The sequence below is a fragment of the Ranitomeya variabilis genome, chromosome 7 (genome assembly GCF_051348905.1).
Source record: "Ranitomeya variabilis isolate aRanVar5 chromosome 7, aRanVar5.hap1, whole genome shotgun sequence".
Taxonomy (NCBI): Eukaryota; Metazoa; Chordata; class Amphibia; order Anura; family Dendrobatidae; genus Ranitomeya; species Ranitomeya variabilis.
Genome location: NC_135238.1, coordinates 184880482 through 184896394, shown reverse-complemented (window position 1 = coordinate 184896394; position 15913 = coordinate 184880482). Strand labels below are relative to the sequence as shown.

At 43.5% G+C, this 15913-nt stretch overlaps 1 protein-coding gene across 3 annotated transcripts in view; it reads left to right on the top strand.

The window, feature by feature from the left end:
- The window catches only part of LOC143784330 (lanosterol synthase-like), a 34066-nt gene extending 18868 nt beyond the window's left edge, over nucleotides 1-15198 (top strand). For all 3 annotated transcript variants that reach the window (XM_077272491.1, XM_077272489.1, XM_077272488.1), the window contains 6 exons: nucleotides 5797-5853; nucleotides 6060-6131; nucleotides 13969-14019; nucleotides 14209-14358; nucleotides 14435-14531; nucleotides 14891-15198. In XM_077272491.1, the coding sequence (XP_077128606.1) occupies nucleotides 5797-5853; nucleotides 6060-6131; nucleotides 13969-14019; nucleotides 14209-14358; nucleotides 14435-14531; nucleotides 14891-15027 (564 nt within the window). In that variant the 3' untranslated portion in view covers nucleotides 15028-15198. The remainder of the gene's footprint in view (nucleotides 1-5796; nucleotides 5854-6059; nucleotides 6132-13968; nucleotides 14020-14208; nucleotides 14359-14434; nucleotides 14532-14890) is intronic.
- Nucleotides 15199-15913: the final 715 nt, after the last annotated feature.

Sequence of the window (15913 nt, the reverse complement as noted above, 5' to 3'; positions counted from 1 at the left end):
TCACTGGCAAGTGGTGACGACGGATGCTAGCCTACTCGGCTGGGGTGTGGTGTTTCGCCACCTGACTGTACAGGGCCGCTGGTTGGCGCAGGAGTCAACCTTGCCGATCAATGTCCTCGAGATCCGGGCCATTTTTATGTTCCTTCGTCACTGGGAAGGGATTTTCAGGGGCCTTCCAATCCGAATCCAGACGGACAATGCCACGGCGGTGGCATATGTCAACCATCAAGGGGGGACTCGGAGCGCCTTGGCCGAGGTATCCAAGATCCTCCTCTGGGCAGAGGCAACAGTTCCGGTGATATCCGCGGTGCATATCCCCGGCGTGGACAATTGGGCTGCCGACTTCCTCAGCCGTGAGGGTCTCGCGGCAGGGGAATGGTCCTTGCATCCGGAGGTCTTCCATCAGATTTGTCTTCGATGGGGGACTCCGGACGTGGATCTCACGGCGTTTCGAATGAACAGGAAGGTTCCGCAGTTCGTCTCCAGGTCTCGCAATCCTCTTGCTGTGGGCGTCGACGCTCTGACCATTCCTTCGTCACAGTTCGTGCTGCCCTACCTGTTCCCACCCTTTCCATTACTTCCCAAACTGTTGAAAAAGATCAAAGCGGAAGGGGTGCCGCTCATTCTGATCGCCCCGGATTGGCTCAGGAGAGCTTGGTTCGCGGAGCTCGTCAATCTTCTCGCGGACGCTCCCTGGCGCCTTCCAGACAGGCCCGATCTGCTGTCTCAGGGTCCGATCTGCCACCTGAATTCTCGGTCGCTCAGTTTAACGGCGTGGCTGTTGAGACCGCAGTTCTAAGAGCGTCCGGCCTTTTGGACCGGGTGATTCACACCATGATCCAGGCTCGGAAGCCTTCTTCCAGGATCTACTATCGTACCTGGAAGGCTTACTTCCGTTGGTGCGAGTCCAACCGCATTTCATCTATGTCCTTTTCCCTGCCTTCCATTTTGGCCTTCCTTCAGGCAGGACTGGATTCGGGCCTAGCACACACTGGACGAGCGGTGGATACCGCGTCTATCTTATCTTCCACTTGTGCCGGATTTGGCCAGTTCTCAATTGACTCTCTATTGACTCTCTACTAAGAGTGGGGCTTAACCCTTTGGTGACCCATAAGCTTAAAATGCTCTAAGAGAGGTACATTGATGAAGGTCTAATTTTGACCGAAACGTCTATTGTATGTACTCTACTTTACTGATTAAATCTTTATTGCATCTCACTACGTGTGTGCCAAGTTATCTCTAATATTATATGGTTTGGGCACCTACTTGAGCACCACAACCAATAGTTGTGCCTACGGCTTTATTTACAAATTCGCTGTCAGTTCTATCTTGGAAGGTGGCCTTTCTTGTGGCCATCACTTCTATCTGCCGCGTTTCCGAGTTGGCGGCCCTGTCTTGCCGTCCTCCATTCTTGGTCATCCACCAGGACAAGGTGGTCCTCAGGCCTCCGCCTTCTTTTCTTCCTAAGGTGGTTTCCACCTTCCACCTCAACGAGGACATCGTTCTACCTTCCTTTTGTCCAGCTCCGACTCATCCTCTGGAGCGATCGTTGAACAAGCTGGACCTCGTCAGGGCAGTGAAGATCTACCTGGATAGAACGTCCACTTTCCGGAAGACGGATTCTCTTTTCATCATTCCTGATGGCTTGCGCAGAGGCCAACCGGCATCTAAGGTGACTATTGCTCGCTGGATCAGAATGGCAATTCTGATCCTCCTGGGATCAAGGCTCGCTCTACCCAGGCAGTCAGCGCCTCCTGTGCGGTGCACCACAGGGCTTCCGCCCTACAGCTTTGCAAAGCGGCAACCTGGTCTTCCATCCACACGTTCGCCAAATTTTACAAGGTCCATACCTACGCTTCGGCGGATGCCAGCCTAGGCAGAAGGATCTTGCAGGCGGCAGTGGTGAGTCCTCTGGCCTGATGGAAGTCTGTTTCTTCCCGCCCTTGGGACTGCTTTGGGACGTCCCATGGTTCCTGTGTCTCCCAATGAGAGGCTATAAAGAAAACAGGATTTTTGGTAGCTTACCGTAAAATCTGTTTTTTGGAGCCTCCATTGGGGGACACAGCACCCTCCCAATGTTTCTCAGTTTCTGTTGTTTTATGTTCTATGACTGTTCTCACGTTTACAGTTCTCAAGCTTGTGGTTATGGTTTTCATTTCATTTCAATGATCTTTTTATTAAATAATATGCAATATTACAAATGAACTTTTGAGCGAACAAAAAGAAATATTGACATATTAAGTATATTATTACATCCATTCACGTACAACTTAAGAATGTCAGACAATAAAAAAAGAACTGTATCTGTAAGTGATAGGAAGATGATGTAGGCTAAGAGGACGAGAAAAGAAAAAAAAGGTAAGAATAAGGGGACTTAGGTGGGTGTAGAGTAGGGAGGGGTGGAGGGAGGGGGACAGGAGGGTGGGCACCAAGGGTGAGTTCATTTAGCTGATACTGAACTTAAGAAGGTTAATTGAGATCTGAATTGAGTCCATGGAGACCAGACGTTAAGAAATCTGCTGTGAGTATTATTGACTCTTGCCGCTAATTTCTCCATGTAGTATAACTGATCTATTTTAAGGTAAAGTTGTTGGGTGGTGGGCGTAATAGTTGAGTTCCATTTAGATGGGATTAGCGTTTTCCCGGCTGCTAGAACATATTGAGCTAGTTTTGAAGCTTTGCTGTCTTGAGGCCAAATCGGAAGATTCAAAAAAAGGTTCTCTGGCTTCAGTGTTACACGTTTACCCAAAAGTGTAAATATGACTTGGGATACTTCTTTCCAGAAAGGACAGATCTGTGGGCATGTCCACCAGATATGAAAATAGCTTCCTTCATTGGTCCCACATCTCCAGCAATTATTAGATGAGGCTCTGTGCCATTTATGTATCTGTTTGGGGGTGACATACCATCTTGTAATAATTTTATAAGAGTTCTCTTGTATGCGGACGCAATTTGAGGGCCCATGAGAGTTTTTATAGATATACTTGATGTGTTGCTCAGTTAGAGGGATCCCTATGTCCTTTTCCCAATGGGCTAAGTATGCTCGTTTCAGGGGTGTATCTATGGTTAATAAGGTTTGGTAAATCGTTGAAAGAATTTTTCGAGGGGGTTCAAATCTGGCACAGAGGACCTCAAAGGGAGTTAGTATTCTGTTCAAATCAATTGGCCGGTTTGGTGGAGAGAAAAGATGGGCCAATTTCCCATGTTGAAGAAAGGTGAGGCCCGATAGGCCTGGAATTTTACGTAGGTCATGTAATGGGAGAAGTGACCCATCTTCAAGCAATTGCTCGATTGATATACGGGCAGCGGATATGGGGAGAGTGTCTATCAAATCGGAGACTCTGGTCAATGGGGAGAAGGATGGAGCCAGGGTTTCACCCCACTTCTTCCAGATTTTTAAGGTAGCTAGCGTAAAATTGTTTTTATGGTCCTTAAGATTTAGTATTTTATTGCGGTTTAATAAGATAGAGCGCAGTGGCATGGGAGACATTGCTTCCTCTACTTGAAGCCATTGTTGTTTTCCTTTATCATTTCTGATCCAGTGGATCGTTCTAGCTAGGTGAGAGGCTTGATAGTATTTGACAATGTCTGGGGCACCCATGCCACCTTTGTCTTTCGGTAGGGTGAGGGTTTGGAAATTAATGCGGGGTTTACATTTTTGCCATGTATATATTTAAAAAATAATGAGTGGACTTTAGTTAGAAAGGATATGGGTATATGGATTGGGAGCATATTGAAGACGTATATAAATTTGGGGAGAATGAGGCTTTTTAGTATATTTTTTCTTCCAATCCAGGAAAGAAAGGGGTCCTTCCAAGATCTGAGATTGGTGGCTGTAGTTTGGTATAGTTTGTTAAGATTGAGCTCAAATAAATCTTTGTGAGACGCACTTATTTGAATTCCTAGGTAAGTTAAACTTTTGGGTTGCCACGGGAAGGGGAATGTAGATTTGAGTTTCCTCATTATATTGTTTGGTATGCCTAGATTTAACATTTCTGATTTAGTCTCATTTATTTTGAAGTTAGATAGTTTGTGGTTATGGTTTTCAACCTTGTTATTTATCTCCTACTGCTTTCTCATTAACTGAAGAGTATAATGCCAGTCGGTGGGGTGTATACTGCAGAGGAGGAGCTAACTTTTTTATTTGCATAGTGGCAGCCTCCTAGTGGCAGCAGCATACACCCATGGTTCCTGTGTCCCCCAATGGAGGCTCCAAGAAACAGATTTTACGGTAAGCAACCAAAAATCCTGTTATTCAGTATACTTCCTAGACTGGCCCCACAACACTGACTATGGAGGAGAGGGGCCGGTTTTGGGAGATGAGTATCATTTTTTTTAAATTCTATTTCCTATCTCCTTTAGATCGCTACTGGACAAACCCTTAGGGTATGTGCACACGTCAGGATTTCTTCAGGATTTTTTTGCGTTTTTTTTGAGGATTTCCCTGATAAAAACGCTATAATACCACATAAAAAAACGCATACATTATGCATCGTATCATTTAGAATGCATTCCGCGTTTTTTGTGCAAATGTTGCTTTTTTTCCGCAAAAAAACGCAATCCGGAAAAAGAAGCAATATGTTCATTATTTTTGCGGATTTTTTGCGGATTTCCCATGAAATTGGAGTGTCTGGGAAAAAACGCAAAAATTCCGCAAAAAAAAAAAAAACGCGTAAAAAACGTGCAAAAAAAAATCGCATGCGGATTTCTGGCAGAAATGTCCGGATTTTGTCAGGAAAATTTCTGCAAGAAATCCTGACGTGTGCATATACCCTCAAACTAAAGGCTGAAATCTATGTCTTTTTTATTTTATTGGTATCTTTGTTGCTTACACCACTGCACCCAGATATTTCCTGCCGTATATCGCCCTTTGGAGGTCCTGTTCGCCCTACAAGCAGTCAGGTTGCCTACATGGTAGAACACTTTATAACGTGACGTGTCAGGAGATTAGTTGGGATTTATGAATTTAGAATCTCTAAAATTTTTACAACAAAGGGATTCCCAGCATGTTTTTGTTTTTCTCCCCGTGACGATGATGCAATTGTGTTTCTGCTAGGAGGTGTTTGAATTGCCTAACAAATGTTGATTGAGCTACCCTAGTGTTTACCAAGTTCCAGGTCTAAAGTGGTCAGGTTTTGCTCTGATTTTTATTCTCGCTGCTCCCCTGACCGTTCTTTTGTTTTGGGATATTTTTTCTATATTTTTATTTTATTTTTTGTCATAAATCTGACATACAGTTTCAGAAATATAGGCCTTTTTTATTTAGTGATAATTTTCATAGTCTTTACAAGGCGGCAGGGCTCATAAGATAATTATGCAAAACAGGTTACATATGCGCCCTTAGATAACCCTGGGAGCAACGTCTCCTTGGTAAAGAACATAAACATTGGCATTAGATAAAAAGGCCAGAGATCTGGGACCATATGGTGGATTTAAAAAAGAAGAAATAAAAAAAATATATATATATATACATATATATATATATATATATATAATGATTTTTTTTTCCCTTGGTTCCATAAAATTAGATCAAAAACGGACATGTGTAGAACTTCTTTTGGTCCTCGAAAATCACGGATATGTGAATGGCCCCATAGTGTATCACGGGTATGAGTGCTATCCGTGAAAACCACAAGTTGTACTCGTACGCGACAATCAGACGTCTGAATGAGGCCTGAGTGCGTGTGAGATTTTAGTGATATTTTTAACAACTTGGTAGCTTTTCATTCGCAGGTACCATGTGCTGTGTCCACGTGTGTAGCCAAAATGTAACAGTTGTCTGTTCATTTTTCGCAGGGAACAAATGGATCGCAGCTCTGGGACACGGCATTTGCAATACAGGCATATTTAGAGGTAAAGTATGTGAACTACAAGCAGTTGTGCCTCATCTCGGGGACATTTTGTAAGATTTAATTTATTTTATTTACATTAGTGAAAAAAAACATGAAAAAAAATTACAATAAAGCCCATATTTTTTTTTTCATATCAGTTTTTATAATTTGTTTCAGTATGTTTTTATTGTTTTGTTTTTTTTATTTTTTTTTGCCGTCTGTCTACAGGCTGGAGCACACCGGAAAAAACTATTTGAGAAAACTTTGGAGAAGGCGCATGAATTTCTTCGTATTACACAGGTGACGTTTTGGAAAATGTTAAAAGGAGCTTGAAGAGATGTGAACACTATATACATCTTTTGAACATTTTTTTTTTTATTTTTGCAGTTGATTATTTCATTAAAATGTTTTGCCTTTCGATTTGTAGAGCTTGCAGGTTATGCTGCTCTTTTTTGTCTTCATTACTTAAGATGAGATGATGAATCTTGAAGCTAATCTTAGCTTTTATATATATATATGTGTATATATATATATATATATATATATATATATATATATATATATATATATATATATATATATATATACGTATTAGGGTTGAACAATTAATATAAATGTTCAATTCTCTAGTTGCCTACTCCTGGCCTAATGGATATTGATCATGTGCACTAAAGAAATACACCAGACACAGTCAGCTGTAACTCTTCTTGATCAATGTGTGGCTCAGCTCCAAGAAGGGATTTATTAGTCAAACACAATGTTATATATCTCCTGTAAGGGGGCTCGGTTAGTTCTAAAATGGGAGTGATCGGATGTATTCCATTGGTTAGTGGGTTGGGCATGAGCAAGTCCATGGGCGGATCCATGAGGTCATCAAGGTGGGTTGGTCCGTGAGGTCATCAAAGTGGGCGTCACTGTGGGTGGATCCATGAGGTCATCTGGGTGGGCGTCATCTTGGATACCAGACCGCATGGTCTGCTGAAACAGGAAATGGCAGCCATCTTCAGTGTCTTCATTGTTCATATACCTGAGCACACGGCTCTGGTAGAGGAGATGGCAGCCATCTTAAGTGTCTTACTTTGTTTGAGGAAAACTTATGTAAGGTTAAACAATACATGTTATAGGTTGCTTCCCTCCATTACCTTATGTGTTGAGGTTAATTAAGTATTTGATCTTATGGCTCTCCTCAACAGTCCCCCCTAAATACTTTATTAACCTTTTCTTTTATCTCGATCCCACCGTGGTTCTCTAACCCATCGATGTTAAGTGTTATTATGACATCAGAGGCTTCATGACAATATGGATGCTATAGACACCAGAGAATGTGTGACTAATTATGGGTATACTGCGGAGGTATATCGGAGCGCGTTACCCATGTCCTCGGGACTTCCCAACATGCTGGATCTATTACTCTCCAATCTCCCATCTCCATGGTTACTTAGAGTAAAATACACACATGCGACTAACCCTGTTGTACACATCCTAGATCTGACCGTCTTGCCCGGGAGGGGGAATTGGAGTTTTCACCAGTTTGAGACAAGTTTTCCCTTGCGGAAAACCTCCCTTTGTAGCTGGACTTTGACAAGCAGGTCAGATCCTACTCTGTCCCTAACTGTCTAACAAGTTTACAATGTGAGAGATGGATCCAGGAGGCGCTCAGCAATCCTGACCGAAGTAGGAGTAGTCAGGAGCACTTGGTAGGGACCCTTAAATCTCGACTCCAGGAATGTCTTTTCTGATGAACTTCTTTACAAGCACGTAGTCACCAGGTTGGAGAGCATGGGTACCTTCACTGGAATCTGGACCTGGAATGGATGATAAAACTCGTACATGTGTTACTGACAGTTCTTTAGTAACAACAATTAACAACAATTACATAATTTACAAGAGTATCACTTCCTAAGGCTAGCTGTTGTGGAAAATATTGACCCAATCTCGGTGGCCCCCCAAAAAGAATCTCGTATGGTGTGAGTTTAGTGGGACCCCTTGGAGTGTTTCTGACTGAGTATAAGGCAACGTGCAAAATGTCTGTCCAAGGAAGTCTGACCTCCTGACTGGCTTTCAGTATTTTATTTTTCAAGGTGCCATTCAATCTTTCTACTTTCCCACTGCTCTGAGGGTGATATGGAGTATGTAAACCCAAATCCGCTCCCACCAGTGTCCATAGTTCCTTAGTCAGTGCTGCAGTGAACGCAGGTCCTTGGTCACTCTCAATTACCTCTGGGACCCCATATCTGCTTACTACTTCAGTCATCAGTCTCTTAACAGTCACTCTGGCAGTCATGTTGGTTACTGGATAGGCTTCGGGCCATCCTGAGAACATGTCAGTCACTTCCAGTACATACTCGTACTTCCCTACTTTTGGCATTTGAATGTGATCAATCTGAATCCTCTGAAAGGGATAAAGTGGTTTAGCCAAATGTTTCTGAGTAACTTTCTGAGGCGGTGCTGGATTGCATGTTGCACACACAAGGCAGGACTTGCAATATTTTTGGGTAACAGTAGAGATCCCAGGTGCCATATAAATCTTCCAAATCATCAGGTCAGGTCATTCATCTGATTCTTGCCTCTGTGGGTGATAACGTGTGCCCATTCTGTCACTGAGGGGTACAGATTACGGGGTAGACCTTTGTGTTCACCCTCCAGACTCCATCTTCATCCTTTTTTAGCTCCTCCTTCTTGCCATGACTTCTTTTCATCATCTGATGTCTTGTCTTGATGTAGATGGATGATCCTCTTAAGAGAGCCTTTAGTCCCTTCTTCAGTGTCTTGTGACACGTACACCGCTGCTTTTTCTTTCCCAAATGGATCCACAGCATAGGTTTTTGCTGTTTTGTCAGCAAAGAAGTTGTTTCCCCTTGCTTCTGGAGAATCCAGTCTCCCGTGAGCTTTGATCTCGATCACTGCAACCTCTGAAGGTAGATTCAGAGCGACCACAAGTTCTTGCATGGTAGCAGCATGTTTTAGATGAGTTCCACTGGACGTTAGGTATCCTCTGGCTGCCCAGATACTGCCGAAGTCATGAGCCACTCCAAAAGCGTATCTTGAATCCGTGTAGATGTTGACCACCTTCTCCGTCGCTTCCTGACAAGCCAACGTCAAAGCTTTAAGTTCCGCTTCTTGTGTAGACATGTGCGGTGGTAGCGATCCAGCTGAGATGACCTGGTCATGTGTAACCACGGCATACCCCGTATGGAATCTTCCGGTTTCATCTGCAAATCTGGAACCATCAGTGAAGAACGTCAGGTCAGCATGTGGGAGTGGGTCTTCAGACACGTTTTTTCTGGGAGGCTACTTCTTCATGCATTTGTTCAAGACAGTCATGATCCTCTGAGTGTGTAGAGGCATCTTCTCCGAGAGCATCAGTATCATCCACATCCCCCCTGGAAAGAGGAAGCAGCGTGGACAGTTTGAAGATGCTGCAGCGGACAAGAGTGACATTATCCGGAACCAAGAGCCAACGTTGGAGTCTCATATGATGCTGTACCAACAGATGTTTAGGTTGAGTCTGGCCTAGAATAGCTTTTATGTCGTGTGGAGCCATTAAGAGAACCGGATGTCCTAAGATGATATCAGAAGTTTTGTCCAGAAGCATATGTGCAGCATGAACAGTTCTGAGGCAAGTCGGGGAAGCTTGAGACACAGAGTCCAGGCGGGCAGAGTAGTAGCCGATTGGTCTTGTTCTTCCCCCATGTTTTTGTGCTAGGACTCCGGAAGCATGTCCTGCTACTTCACTGACAAACAAGTAAAAAGGTAGTTGATAATTTGGGATTCCAAGAGCTGGTGCAGACTGTATGGCCTGTTTAAGAGCATAGAAGGTTTCCACGGATTTAGTACATAGTGGAAACGCTGACGTCATCGTACAATGGCTGCATCAGCTTTGAGGCATCTGGAAACCTTTGGCAACAATAATAATTGATAGGTCAGCCAACTCATCCGAGGCCCTTGTCTTAGGTTCTTGGCAGAACTCAACACCAGAGTCCCATGTCTCGTCATGCTCCTGTAGAAAGGCATCGGCTGTTTTTCTGGATCTAGAACTTGGTTCAACAGAGTAGCAGCTTGCTGGGGTGTAAACTTGACATAGAGGGTGGGCTCCTCAGACATGAGCATTGGCACTGTTGGCGGTGGCACCTGAAGCGGGAGTAGAGATGGCACCGGGAGTGCAGATGTAGTCCCTTGTGTATGAGGACCCGGAGGAGGTAACAGTCCTGGAATGAGGGGCTCTATTTGGGCAGCTCCAGTATCATGGTGTGGGCTCCAGGTGACGCAGGCAGTCTTAAAATCTTTAACAGTCCTGTCCTCATTAATGCGAGTTATTGCTGCATGAAGTTGTTGAGCACTAACGTCTGGATGAATAGGGTCATAAGTAGGGGTCACAGTGTGTATGATCATTCTACACAGGAGACTGCCAGCTTTAGTCACCGCTAAGTCCCCAACAGCTATCTGACCACGTGACTCAACAATGATATGACTGTCAGCTTGAATAGTCGCCCCTCCTGCTTCCACTATAGCTCTAGCTACACCTCCATTGTGCTCTAACCGAGAATTGGCAGCATTAACAATAGCGTCTGTCTCCACTGTTGTAATGTCACCCTTTCCCACCACTAACAAGGGTCCCTCAGGAAGTTCTTTTTCAAAAATAGGTTGCCAACATTCCCTCCCCTTTGTGCTTCCTGTGCTATTGGTATCCCCCTCCCACATTGAGCCCCCCCTTGATACAGTCGCCACCGTCCCATACAGGTGTGCGCTTGGCTGCGAGACAGCCTGTGAGGTACTGGGCATAGGGTTATGTAGGCTGCGTGAGAGTGCTGTTGTGGAAGCATTGGGAGGAGAGGCCGCTGCTTGGAGCATCTCACGTGGGTGTGCGGCTAAATTGGCAGTGGACAAGACAGTAGAAGGGGTAGGTGCTGGGGACGATCCAGGTGGGAGGACTGCTGGATTCACAACAGGAGTGATAGAGGAAAGGGTTGGTGCCCCATTGGAAACAACAGAGATAGGAAACATGGGTAAAGCCTGTTCACTTCCCGAAGGAATATAGTATTGGCCGTTAGTGGTCATTACTGGGTAACAAGGATTTGGTGATGTGGCGTGTAGCCTTAATCTGAGATGTTCACCACCAGGAGCAGCACATTCGCCATCCACAACATGGCTGCCTTCAGAATTAACACCTTTGCCATCCACAACATGGCTGCCGTCAGAATTATATTTACCACCACCAAGATGGCTGCCGTCAGAATTATATTTACCACCACCAAGATGGCCGCTATCAGAATTATATTTACCACCACCAAGATGGCTGCCATTAGAATTATATTTACCACCACCAAGATGGCTGCCGTCAGAATTATATTTACCACCACCAAGATGGCTGCCGTCAGAATTATATTTACCACCACCAAGATGGCCGCCGTCAGAATTATATTTACCACCACCAAGATGGCTGCCGTCAGAATTATATTTACCACCACCAAGATGGCCGCTATCAGAATTATATTTACCACCACCAAGATGGCCGCCATTACATTTAGCACCTGGCTCTGGGCCACCATTTTGGCTGCTATTACATTTAACACATTGGCCATTAACAAAATGGCGACCATTACATTTACCACATGGCTCTGAGCCACCATTTTGGCTGCTATTACATTTAACACATTGGCCATTAACAAAATGGCGACCATTACATTTACCACATGGCTCTGAGCCACCATTTTGGCTGCTATTACATTTAACACATTGGCCATTAACAAAATGGCGACCATTACATTTACCACATGGCTCTGAGCCACCATTATACGGTGGTGGCCGCTCACAGGATATATTTTTGTAATACACAACTCAAAACTCTATTCTTTCTATTCCTTTTCTCTTCTACCCAATTTCCAATTTTTCCTTTTTTTTTTTTTTTTTTTTTTATACAGACTTTCAGAGACTCTTTCTCCTGCCCTAGCAATAGACAATCCATTATCTTCTAGGATACCTTTTCTTTTATCTCAAGACAAGCTTCCACTCCAGGGGCTGTAACCATCCCCCTTCTGGCATTCCACACAATTTCCACTAATGTGCATGAGTCTAACTTGCCATCTGAATTTGGCTTAGTGCCCATACGGCAGAACTGCATTAATTTCTCCATCTTTCTATAGATATACAGTATATATATATATCTATCTATCAAGATAACAAACACCAAACAAACAATAAGACGGGGGAGATGACTCAAACCTGAGATTCTAAAGGGAACTGAGTCTGCAGTACTCAGCTCCTATTGCTTCTTGTCACGTGGTCCCTGTCTGACTTCCGTGCTCCGTACTTTACAAACCAATTATTCCCTACTTTGTCAAATTGCTCCCTAACTTACCGGTCCCCGTGCAGAGTCAACTCACTCGATGTCACGGGGCAAAAAAAAGAAAAACTATAAATTTAATTGGCCCAAACTGAGCCAACTCGCTCCAAGTTTCAATGAGCCGCTACACAATTTATTATGCCCGAACTGAGCCAATTCGCTCCAAGATTTACCGGGTCCCCCTAGGCCGAGTCAATTCACTCAAGGTCCTAGTCCTCTTGTACAGAACTGAAAATCTTATCACAGGCGACAACCGTATACCACAGACAAAAATTATTTTATTTTTTTTCTACACTTGCTTTCTTTCCTTCTTTAAAAACAAAACCTGTTTTTCTCGTCCTACCACATGCTTTTCTTTCTGTAAACAAACCTGTTTATTCTTTCCTAGTAACCTGCTTTGTTCCAAACACAATGCTTTTCTTTAACTACCAGTACATACCCTGTTTTTCCTGTTTTATCACTTGCCTGTAGCCCTCTGTAAACACTAACCTGCTTTGACTGTCCTTACACAATATTTCTCTTCTTTACTACCAATCATCTCCCCTCTTCACAACATGTAACAGGCAGTAGGCAACTAAAACGTGACGGTTCTTGCAATTAAATGACCAGCAGCGGAGATACCCTTTCTGCCGTCTTTCAGATACCAAGAAAACCGGACACGGTCAGGCAATCTGCACAGGATACCCCGAAGGACACAGGTAAAGACTACAGATTATAAAAATCAGCAGACTTACCGTGTTCTGTTAAGGAGTTGATCAGTCTCCAGGTTCGGGGTACTCAGTGCATCCAGCTGTTCCACCCGCCGGTTTCCAGGGTTCAGGGCTCTCCTCTGCTGGCCCCAGGTTGGGCGGCCAAATATTAGGGTTGAACAATTAATATAAATGTTCAATTCTCTAGTTGCCTACTCCTGGCCTAATGGATATTGATCATGTGCACTAAAGAAATACACCAGACACAGTCAGCTGTAACTCTTCTTGATCAATGTGTGGCTCAGCTCCAAGAAGGGATTTATTAGTCAAACACAATGTTATATATCTCCTGTAAGGGGGCTCGGTTAGTTCTAAAATGGGAGTGATCGGATGTATTCCATTGGTTAGTGGGTTGGGCATGAGCAAGTCCATGGGCGGATCCATGAGGTCATCAAGGTGGGTTGGTCCGTGAGGTCATCAAAGTGGGCGTCACTGTGGGTGGATCCATGAGGTCATCTGGGTGGGCGTCATCTTGGATACCAGACCGCATGGTCTGCTGAAACAGGAAATGGCAGCCATCTTCAGTGTCTTCATTGTTCATATACCTGAGCACACGGCTCTGGTAGAGGAGATGGCAGCCATCTTAAGTGTCTTACTTTGTTTGAGGAAAACTTATGTAAGGTTAAACAATACATGTTATAGGTTGCTTCCCTCCATTACCTTATGTGTTGAGGTTAATTAAGTATTTGATCTTATGGCTCTCCTCAACATACGTACACACAAATAAAATTAACATAAATGAAGAATCTGAGCTTAGATTAGCTTCGGCACAGGTCACAGAGCTTACATGATGCAATGAGAAAAGTATGCTATCGAGCAGCGTGCACTGTTCTGTATTACATGCAAGCTCTACAAGTTACACAGTAGTACATTTTTAATAACCGACAACTGCAAGCCTGTTCTTTTTATTTATTGTGGCATCCCAGGAGTCATACATTGTGGTTTTTGGGTGACAAAGTCAGATGAGGGCTTGTTTTTTTTCTGTGATCAGTTGTGTTTGTCAGTCACATACACATAATATATGATTAATTTCTTTATGTTGCAGATACCTGATAACCCACCAGAGTACAAGAAATTCTACAGACAGATGAACAAGGTGGGTATATATTATAAAGGAGTGTTCATGGTCATCTGTAGGTTTCCTGAGGGGGCAGGTGTATTTACCATACAAATTATATGACCGTACATCATTCTTCCTAACAAGTGACTCTTTTAGAAACGCAGTATCCGATATCTTGTTTTCCTTTGAGTATTTTCAGTACTATGACTTTTTGTTGTAATCCAGGGCGGATTCCCATTCAGCACTCGGGACTGTGGTTGGATTGTAGCAGATTGTACTGCAGAGGGGCTGAAGTCTGCAATGCTGCTCCAAGAAAACTGCTCTTTCTTATCTGAACATATTCCGAGGAGCAGATTACGGGATGCCGTCGATGTGGTAAGAAACGTTCAGCCGTGTATGTGGGAATTGGTGGTCTTCTGTGATGTAACTTGATAATTTCGATGTGCTGTAGCTACTTAGTATGAAGAATTCTGATGGCGGATTTGCTACCTATGAAACCAAACGAGGTGGCCGCTTGTTGGAAAAGCTCAATCCCTCTGAAGTGTTTGGTACGTACATAGTAATGTAATAAATACATCCTGATGAGGAGCATGGAGATCACATTCAATGCTTTCACTCACTGCAGGCGATATTATGATTGACTAATTGACTAATAATTGACAAAATACTCACCACAGTGGCAGCTCACTTCCTATTGTGCCATGCGGGTAAATATTCAGGTGCTAGAGTTGTGGGCTTAGAGAGGGTCTGTGGTTCGGGCAGAGGGGGGTCTCTTGAAAATAGGCTCCTGCAAGAAGAGGCACGTTGGATTTTTTCATTGCGATCCACGGTCCCTTCTGGCATTAATGAGGATCTTCTTTATACAGGCTTTTTGGGCTAAAGCTAACTAATGATCCTTTTGTTTCAGATTCCTTTACTAGATGTTATTGGACCGAGCCTCTATCCTTCTTGATACTTATGGATTGGTGTATACATCTATGGCTCGTACCTCATTGGAGATGCTCTTCGTTTCTGTCATATGTCACGTCTACGCTTGTGAACTAAGTGAATCTTTGAAGAATCAGAAATACGTCATGAACCGGCCGATTACGGATCAAAGCAAACTGTTTGTTTGTACTAAATCTTGTGCACGTATACTTACCTTTTTTGTTTTCTGATCAAGTCCTATATGTCTTTCCATCAGAGTCTTGTATTATAACTGCTGGATTCATGTTCACGGCCTTTTTTTTTTTTTTTTGTTTCAGTTGCTCGGCTGAGCAGCCTGCTTACTACTGTACTTTCTAGACACTTTTTTCTTGCAACGGTGCATATACTGCTTCGGTATTCCATCTATAGGCTTCATCAAGGGGCTCCTTGGTGGTTGTAAGTCATGTACATTTATTCACCTTGGTTATCTCGCTCTCATTAGTTCTTTTCATGAGGGGTCATAACCATCAAATCATTATATACACTCCTCCTTTTGTATTTTCTCTTTTTTTTTTTTTTTTTTGGTTCCCCGATATGTTTTCTTTCATGTGTCATTTTTGGTTTGTTTGTCTTTGTTTTATCCTTTTTCATTATACCTGTTTAAGTCTTTTTATTTACCCATGCACTTATTTAGCTAGTTAGTCAGTGTCACTTTTTCTTTTTCTTTGTTTTGTCCTTATCTTTTTTATTTTTCAAATTACGCATTGTGCTATATGAGTACATTGGGTCACTTCCCCTGTTTTCATGTGCAGCGCCAGACACCTTTTTCTCATGTCCCTGTTAAACAGCAACTGGGGCTTTTCCTTTACACGATGCGCAGCGTTGGATGTCTCCGACGCATGCGCATTGTGCAGTACTGGCAGACGTCTGCCAGTACGGGCGTCTCTCTTCCTGCCCGCGTCATTTCCGCTCACGGCCTGGCCACACGATAAGGTATTTAAACTCTAATTGATCGTTCTTTTTT